The 9,481-nt window shown below is 41.9% G+C and overlaps 1 protein-coding gene across 1 annotated transcript in view; it reads left to right on the forward strand.

Moving 5' to 3' along the window:
• Positions 1-5,697: 5,697 nt before the first annotated feature.
• Positions 5,698-9,481, forward strand: part of LOC308076919 (zinc transporter ZIP12-like) — a gene marked incomplete at both ends in the record, with an annotated part of 11,647 nt that continues 7,863 nt past the window's right edge. Inside the window, 4 exons of the mRNA XM_080417439.1 lie at positions 5,698-5,937; positions 6,856-7,167; positions 8,347-8,554; positions 9,105-9,268. Of these exons, the coding sequence (XP_080273565.1) occupies positions 5,698-5,937; positions 6,856-7,167; positions 8,347-8,554; positions 9,105-9,268 (924 nt within the window). The remainder of the gene's footprint in view (positions 5,938-6,855; positions 7,168-8,346; positions 8,555-9,104; positions 9,269-9,481) is intronic.

Below are 9,481 nucleotides of genomic sequence, written 5' to 3' on the forward strand. Positions count from 1 at the left end.
GTCTCCTAGACCTTTCTTCAGTGGACAGACAAAGTCACATTAATTTCACCGTTGCCATGGCTACTATGAAGAGCCAAACACAGCTGGCGTGGAATGTCCTTGGTGCCTTTTATTTTGTTCACCGGCACAAAGGAAATACAGAGCCTCCTCCAGACATACTTAATGTACCTGTCCAACCTGTCAGGAGGTCCTGTAACAAGGTGACACATGGGACTCTTACAAAGTCAATTTGAACTCTGAGAGTGTAGTAATTGTATATGTTTGCACTCTTGAGTTAAAATAACGCTTTCCGGATTTTACTATGTACTTTTGTAAACACTTACTATGCCCAAACAAACGTGTATCCAGCAATTATAAATTAGTATAATACTTTAATAGTAATACCTTCATTGTAAAATGCTTTAATATGTTGAGTATTATGAGTATTATTATAAAGTTGTATGAGTATATATGAGTTTGTAAAACTATAATTACACAGTATTATGAGCCAATTAGACCAGCTCAGTGGCCTTGCGGTTAGAGTGTCCGCCCTTAGACTGGGAGCTGGGGTTCAATTACCAGCCGAGCCGAGTCATACCAAAGACTATGACAATGGTACCCAGTGCCCGCTCTGCTTGGCAGTCAGCATCAAGGGTTGGATAGGGCAACGGTTCCCAAACTTTTCAGGCCGCGACCCCTCAAAAGAATCATATTTGAACTGGGGACCCACCACCCTGACAAGCACTTGGAATAGTACGCATTACATTCAGTTTGACTCGGTTCCACAGATAAATATTGTAAAAATAGCCGAACTACAAGCTCACATGGCTTGTAAATTGGCTATTTTCACAATGTTTGCCTCTTTTTTACATAATATTTGACAATTTGGCCAATTTGGTATTAAAAAGTCCTTAAATTGTAGCTTTAGAAATGGGCAGATACCCTGTATACACTTACACCCGCACCGTATGTTGGTTTGTTTACTGTTGAGTGAGAAAACAATGTTGCACATTATGCTAATCATCTGGGGACCTCCAAAATAAATTGGGAACCACTGGGATATGGGGTAAGTCCCTGTGACACACTAGCATCATGTCCAGGGGCAGGGGGGTGTACAGTACTTTATCAAACTGCTGCCTCGCGCTACAGAAACAGGAGAAAGGCCCCTGACCTACAGTATGGGCCACATGGCTTGAGAGCTGTTGGTTCACAAGGCTACTTACCGTATAAGCTGATTATAATGCATTATAAGTATGTTTATAATTCATTACAGACATGGGACGCAGTGTTACCCAGCTCAATCCCTCACTATACTAATCTTTATAATAATAATCTCTATATGTAAAACCTTTAACAATGTTACAAGGCGCTCTACATAGAAATAAAATGAAAGGGTTATAGGAGCTCAGTGAAATTGCTATGAGATTTGGTACGATTCTGTGTCAAAAATATATAATATAAGAGAATAAAATGGTCATGATTCACCAGGAGCCTGGATGGCTTCAAATAATTCATATCAATAATTGCACCACAAAATGGCTGCCACTGCTATGCCCTATAGGTGCCAGACTACAAAGAGCTAGTTAGAGGCATTCCAGCACCTGCTTCATCTTGTCACTCTGCCACCATCAAGAAGAGTGCCTAACCTTTAATCAGATGTGAGGAGAAGGTCTGATGGTGAGGCTGTGGATCAGGGGTTTCCATCGTCAAAGTAATGGCCACCAAATATGTACAGCTCCCCATTGTAGGCAAAGGCTGAATGACCCCTGCGTCCTTTTGGAAGAAGCTGTGCAGAAGGTGTGTACAACCAGTGGTTGGTCTCTGTGTCAAACACTGTGATGTTGTAGAAGATCCCGTCCTGCGCGTCGCCCCCAAACACAAACATCTTTGTCCAAACATGGATATTGACCACTGGCATATGCAGTGAGTGAGGAATTTGTTTTCACTTTTGACAAATTTAAGCTGCTTATTAGCATTTTTTAGAACTCTCACTGAGTTAAAGACTGTAGATCTCTGCTGTGGGTTGAAATGGTGGAAGTGACTTAGCAGTGCCAGGTTTAATTGATTGGCAGGTGTTTCCAATTGCCTAATTGTGCTCACCTTAGTAGTGTGCTGGACCTGTACTGGGCTCTTGAGGCTATGTAGACACACATTGCCAGCAGATACAGCTGGCTCTTTAGTTTACAGTATCCAGATTTAAAGGGACTACACCATGAATTTGACCCTTTTCTTATTTTTTTTGTGTTTTTGGTCTCCCCTACCTCTCTTCTATCCCCAAAAATACCCCAGTTTGAACACTCAGGCTTTCACAGCAAATCTGGGGTTTTCTGTAAATTGGTCTCAAAACAGGCCAAACTGATTTGCACCCTGACGTGACGTCACGTCACGTCAGGGTACAATCCCTCCCGTTTTTCAGTTCCAACCCAAAAAAAATATTAAAAAAAAAAAAAAAAAATATATATATATATATATATATATATATATATATATATATATATATATATATATATATATATTATTATTTTTTTTATTTTTTTTGGGGCGGTGAAACCGCCCCTATAAGTGAGGTTTGGATATTTGTACATATTTGTTCAACAAATCCTGCGCTGTGATTGGCCAAAAAATGTACTGTGTAACCCTGCACTGTGATTGGCCAATCACAGTCTATTCAGGACTGTGATTGGCCAGTGTCACATGACACATGTGCATAGCCCTATATAAGAAACCATAACTTTAAAAAAAACATAATTTGTTTTTTTTAAGTTATGGTTTCTTCCATCATAAAGAGTGTTTCAATAAATGTATTTATATTTTGTACATGATTGGTTGACTCCATTCAGTATTGTGATTAGCTAGCAAGACACCGCCCACTTCACACAGGGTGTGATTTTATTTATTTTTTTACTTTTTCAACACAGAACCAGGAGATAACATGCATACAAACTGGCTCAATAATGCCCCGTGCCAAACAGAACAATGTGGTATTGCAGGTGAAAGTGCTTTATAAGCCAGAGAGAAGTATTATTTATTAAATTCATGGTGTAGATCCTTTAAAACTTTTCCCAAATCTATGTTGCTTATTAGCATTTTTGCCACAGATATGGGGACTGTCGGTCCCAAGTCTGCACATAGTTTGGGAGCACGCATCCACGGCTTGATTAATGATATGAGGTTGCATATAAATATACAGTATAAATTGAAAAAGGTAAGCGGCCTATATTAGGACTAACCGTTGCTGAACACCACAAGAGAGATGGGCAGACAGTAATAATTAGTCAATCTCACTCTATGGTTCTTCTCCTCACTACAATGCCACCTAACAGAAAACAAGAGGGATGTATTTGTTGCTGACTCATACTCATGCAGTAGGTGCAAGCAGCGAAATGTTGGTGGGAGATGTTATGCAGAGACTGTGCTAACACAACATTAAAGTATAACGTTGGTGTCGGGCATAAAACTCTTATCTCCATTGATAGAGCTGATTAGGGAAGTAAAATCCTGCTCTATGTTGATAAAAACTCTTCTTGGTTAAACAGATGAAATCCCAGAGTAAAAAAGATGAGACGGAATCAAACAGACACAGGCTGGTTCTCAAGTTAAAAAGTTGACATTGTATTAAGAGGGAGAATCAATACACGAGGCACCATACAGAAAAATATCTCTCTGACTAAACAGTCAATGATTACAATAGTTATACACAAAGAAATTGTTATCCCACATCAGCTCTGACGACGACAGCTGGCCATGTAGAGCCCGCTCATAGGTTGAGAGAGAAGATGGCAAGGTGATGGTGTGACAGTTTATCTTAGACAAACAGCGTCCAAATGTCTCAAACAACACTTTGAGCTGTTATTTGGTTCGTCAAGAGATAATCAGTGACCTTGCATGCGTTCCTTTTGAGCTCAAAACACATGCAGGCCTGTTTTCTGGATGAAAGGTGACAGCTGAGAGTGGGATTGGTTACACGATGCCTCAGAGACAGGAAAAGTTATACGAAATTCTCCTTTAAAGCAGATGGCAATGTCGGTCAGTTCAAGTTCAAGCACTCCTTTTGTTTGTAAGAAGGACAGTCTCTAACGTTGGCATGAGTCATGACTGCACTTGTTTCAGCCTTAATGAGTCTGAGATTATACAGTACAGTCAAACCTTACATTTGAGATTCTGGACATATTCAGAATGCTACAGTACATGCACTTACCTCTAGTGGGGCTTTTATAGTCAGGAATTTAGTTTTAGAAGGAAACTCTTCAAATGTAAGTACCAGTTATTACAAGCACAGTAAATGTATGTATGAATAATGATGATGGCACTATAAAATATGAGAGGATAAATATGAACAAGCTCAGAGGACTGCTCTCTCTCTCTCACTCTCTCTCTCTCTCTCTCTCTCTCTCTCTCTCTCTCTCTCTCTCTCTCTCCCCCCCCTCATGTCAGTCAGTCATTGAACTACATCACCTCCTCCATACTCCTAGCCACCCCCACCACCAGCCACCATATGAGGAGGCTTTCTTTTCCCCATGGCAACTTCAGCCCTGGCTGTTGCAGGTATAATCCTCTGCGGCTTGCACAACTCTTAACTTGTCATAAGAGGGTTTTAACCAATAGCACAATTCTCCCTAAACAAGCCCTGTGAGTCTCGTTCCAGCAGACGAGGGAAAACAAGCACAGTTTACAAACAATACGCCAACTGAGAGGTGCGGAAGGGATCAGCCGGTAGGTAAGCCTTGTTTCATCTGCCATGCTTTTCCCTCTAGTCTGCCTCAGGGGTCTGGTAACTGCTAGAATTGTTTCCTAAAGTGCACAGTTTTGTTGTTTTCTTACTCGCTGTGCCACTCTGACATGCAAGGTCGCACCGTGGGAGGATTTTAGAAAGTTTTATGCAAACAACTCGCATCTAGTGTTGCCATGAGGGCACTTGTATATTTGATCTGTGATGATGAGTCAGAGATTATACAATATACTTACTTGAGATATTCTGGTGCTACATGCTCTTACTCACATCACATCACAACATTGTTTGTCATGGTTTAGTCAGGAAACTGACTCACTAGTTTGTTTTTGTTATTTTTACTTTTGGGGAATTGCAATACTTCACACTTTTTTGTTTACCTCCTCATAAACCCCCTGGCCTGACTATTAATAGCCATTGGGTGAACTCTAATTCAGCTGAATATTTGTTTTAATTGAATCCAAATGCAGTCATTTTGTGACATGCTTTGTTCTTTTGCAGTCCAGCTTGTATTATGTCACCGTAGGCATTCTGTCATTTCTCGCATACACAAAACAATTATTCATCATAGAACGAGACGTTCCCCCTTCACGGCTCAACTCTGTCCCCCTCTCCCTGCCCCTGTGCTCTCTCACTTGCCTGCACTAATCTTTTTGTTGTGGACCCGAGGGGCCCAGTGCTTTGGCTGACCATCGCAACACTATGGGGGCTAGTTCAGCCGAAGGATACCCACCGAGCCCTCCTGCCATCCTCCACCCGATTAGGCAGGCCTATAATTAACGCCTCCCTCTGCCGGAACACATCCTGTATTCATCCTCGGCGACTGGCTTGGAATTTTGCTCTCTCTTGCTCCTTTTTTAGCTTCACTGTTTTCACTCGTCCTCTCGTTCTCTCCCACACTACATCGGCGTTGCTTACCGATCTGTCAAGCCCTCAGCCAGCTGCCAGGAGTGTCAGGGAGTTGAGGAGGGGGTCCCCAGGTAAGGAACATGTGGTTCGGGAGCAATGCTTTACCATTGCTGCTGCTACTACACCTTGGTCTGCTGGGGAGGGCCCCGGAGGTCAAGGGTCAGGAAGTGGGCTACCTGCAGCAGGCTCTCAGGGCCTTAGGCTTCCCAGACGTCCAGCCTCGGCTGTACAAGAACCAGACCGCAGCCCTGCTCACCACGATTCTCAAAATGGTGCGCTGCCCAGAACGAACTGGCACCACGCAAGAGCTGTGTGATAAGGTAAGGGATAGAACGCTCTTTGATTTAATATATACTGATCATAGTAGCCCTTGAATGAGATTAATATTATGCCAGGCTCACATGCGAAATCAATTCATAATAATAATGGTAAGCTTCCCTAAATTTCTTTTAAATACAAATTAATTCAATTATTTTAATACAATTCTTATTACGTCATTTTATCATCTTATCAAGTAGACCCCACATGTGTATCCTATCCCTGCCTGGTTATTCCAACAACCTTGCTTGTTATGGCTGGAATGTGTGTGTGTGTGTGTGGAGGCTTAAGACCTTGACCTCTGTGGGTCATTCATGCTGAGTGGCTTTAGGGATCCCTCGGTTTGACATGAACTAAACGCTACAGACGGAAGTGGTTACATGCTTGTGCAGGTGGGTTGATGGTGGGATTGTGGTGTGTGTCTGTGAAGAGAAGGAGCTCTCACTTTCAACTGAAACTTCAGAAATTATAGATTAACTTCGTATTTAGTTTAGTATTGTGTTCACTGAATAGTGCACTGTACTGAAACGGGTAGCCCTTCACCCACTCATTAAACCCTCTGTGTTTTTGTGTGTGGGCCTAGTTGGGCTTGTATTCAACTCACCACAATACAACAGCACAAAGGCAATTCTTATAAGAGAAGCTCTTGGCTATTTCACCCTAGGATGGGGATAAGCCTTTTTTTATCAAGCTATGGGAGGAAGTGAATATTTGTACATAGCCATCTGACCCAATGCCCACCACTTCCGTTGATATGTAAATGAATGCAATGAATGAATCACTCCACACTGATGACTGCTCATTGTAACAACTAAATGTTTTCATCAAAAGTCAAACGTACACATTTTGCTTCTTTTCATTTTTGTTTTAAGTGTCTGCAAATGATCTCTCCTTGTTTCCTGTGTCTGACTCTGTGACAGTGCTTGTCACCAGACACGGTCCTCTCCGCGCTAGAGGACGACACCAAGGCTTACATCACGGAGGAGGACTACCAGAGAATCTCCACAGTTCTGCTGTACTACATCATCAACATGCAGGACGCGTGTGCCCCAGACTCTGCCTCCTCTTCCTCCTCTCCCAACTACCAGTTCTGCCTTTTGGCCCTGACCAGCCTGCACCCCGACGAGGACAGCCACTTCCTCTCTCCCAACGAAACAGAGAGTATTCTGCAGCTCATCAACCAGCACTATGAACCTGCCGACCAAGACTCCCCCGCCTCACCTCCCTCACAAGTAAAGGATTTATTTATCTTTCTAATTTATTGTCTCAGAACAAAGACAGTTTTTTTACATCTTGCGTTTTTACAATTATACATTTGGGGCATTGCTGACACTCTCATTCACTGTGTCTTTGATTCAGCGGTGGAAAGTAACTAATTTCATTACTTAAGTACAATTTGTAGGTACTTTTACTTTACTTGACTATTACCAATTTTCAATACTTCTTCTGCTCCGCTACATCTCAGAGGCAAATATTGTACTTTTACTCCACTATAATTATTTGAAAAATTTAGTTACTACTAGTCACTTTGTAGATTTTGATTATTATTACAAAACCACTTCAGACCTATTACTGTATATATACCGTGGCAATTTGAAAATAGCCGATCTACAAGCTCACAACGCATCGCTTTGCGGCATGTTGTGAGGTTGTAGATCTGCTATTTTCAAAGGATTTTTTAAGCACTTTAAACATTTGAAAACTTGTGAAATGGGACCTTCTGCATTTATTATTACTACTTTTACTTTTACTTAAAGTACATTTTGATGCCAATACTTTTGTACTTTTACTCATGTAAATTTTGAATACCGAACTTGTACTTGTAACAGACTATTTCTAATAGGGTATTGATACTTTACTTAAGAATTTGAGTACTTCTTCCATCACTGAGTGCCACCAATGCGACACATAGAATGTGAAAATACTAGTTTTCAAAGAGTGACACTCAACTCAACTCAAAGTTTATTTTTATAAATAAAATGTACAAAGACAGAAGCCAACCAAAGTGCTATACAGGGCAACAGAATAAAACATAAAAACACAATAGTTGTACAAGGTAGAAAACAGAAGGGAATGCAATTAAAACAAGAAGCAACACACAACAGTGGCAATGAGCAAGGGATGCTGTTGCTACCTATATCTCAGCTCAGCTGTGCTCAAAAGCCAGTAATGCCTGTTCCATAGACTTGGGGGCGGATGCAGAAAAGGCTCTGTTGCCTCTGTTTTTTAGCCTGGTCATAGGCACATCCAGCAGCAACTGATCTGCTGACCTGGGTGGGGCTCTGGGTGGGGTAATCATGTATAAGATCTGCAAGAGGGGGGGGGGGCATCCCGTTTTTAACTTTAAAAACAAACCTCAAAATCTTAAAATGAATTCTAAAGCGTGATCCCATCCTATGATCCCACCACAGTGTATCGATGCCACTCATCTCATGGAAGAGGTTCCGGTGGAAGGCAGCCAGGGTGCTGATGCCTCCTCTGTGTCCAGACTGGCTGCAGCCATCATCTCCCACACCCTGCAAGGACACTGCTTCAGCAAGAGGAACCTCCCCTCCCCGGCCTTTTTTACAGACTACATCTTCCAATCCCTGAATCGCACCAGCAGCCTGCAGATTTTTGGTAAATTCAGGAGGAATGGCTTTGTTGGTTATTCTTTCGGTTGGTTTTGAATTTCTTAAAATGTTAACTATGTTTCTGTGTCATTTCATGTCTTTCATTGCAAATTTTAAGAGACCGGGTAGCCTTGTATCATAGATATTTTTTATAGAGTCTGACTTTTGCTTTTGTATCTATGATAGTCTTGGTCTCTACCCCCCTAATAGTCACTGGACATCCGCGCGAAAAGCCCTTACTTCTCCGTACATGTAGCCCCTGTAGCCACGGGTGTTAACTCGACATTAGGAACCTGTGTGCATTGAATTTGTCTGAATTTTTCAATAGATATGTGTTTTAATCCCGTCTGTGCCTGAACGCCATTTTACATCCTGTTTACATTGATTGTAATACCGGCTTTCACCTGATACGCCCCACCACTACCACCCATTGAGGAATACAGGGAACTTCCGAACAGAATCCGACACAGAAGGGACTAGAACACATGGACTTGGCTGACTCAGTGGACTTGAATTGGTGCACTGTGCCCGACTCCTAATGACATTTCTTTATTTAGATCTAGAGGAGCTACTTCATCAGCTGGGCGTGGGAAAGGGACGGGCTTCTCCCTCTCAAGGAAGGGAGAGGCGGAGCATCACACGCTCCTCCCACATAGGGGTGGGGCACCAGGTGGACGGCTGCATTCAAGAAACACGTGGCATAAACACAGACTGGATGCAGGTGAGACAGACCTGTCTATCTCACTACTTTTATCTGTGAATTCTTTCAATTCGATCTTTTTAAATGTGTTTGTTTTTGCATTGCTCTTTAAAGTCATCTAATGATAATAGTGATGGCTAGCTTTAATAAGTACTACAATTGTCTGGCATTCAAAGTTTGTGTACATATAAACTTGATAACTATCCCGGTATATGTTTTGTGTCTTCAATCGAT

Source organism: Gymnoscopelus braueri, assembly GCF_963280865.1.
Source record: "Gymnoscopelus braueri genome assembly, chromosome: 21".
Taxonomy (NCBI): Eukaryota; Metazoa; Chordata; class Actinopteri; order Myctophiformes; family Myctophidae; genus Gymnoscopelus; species Gymnoscopelus braueri.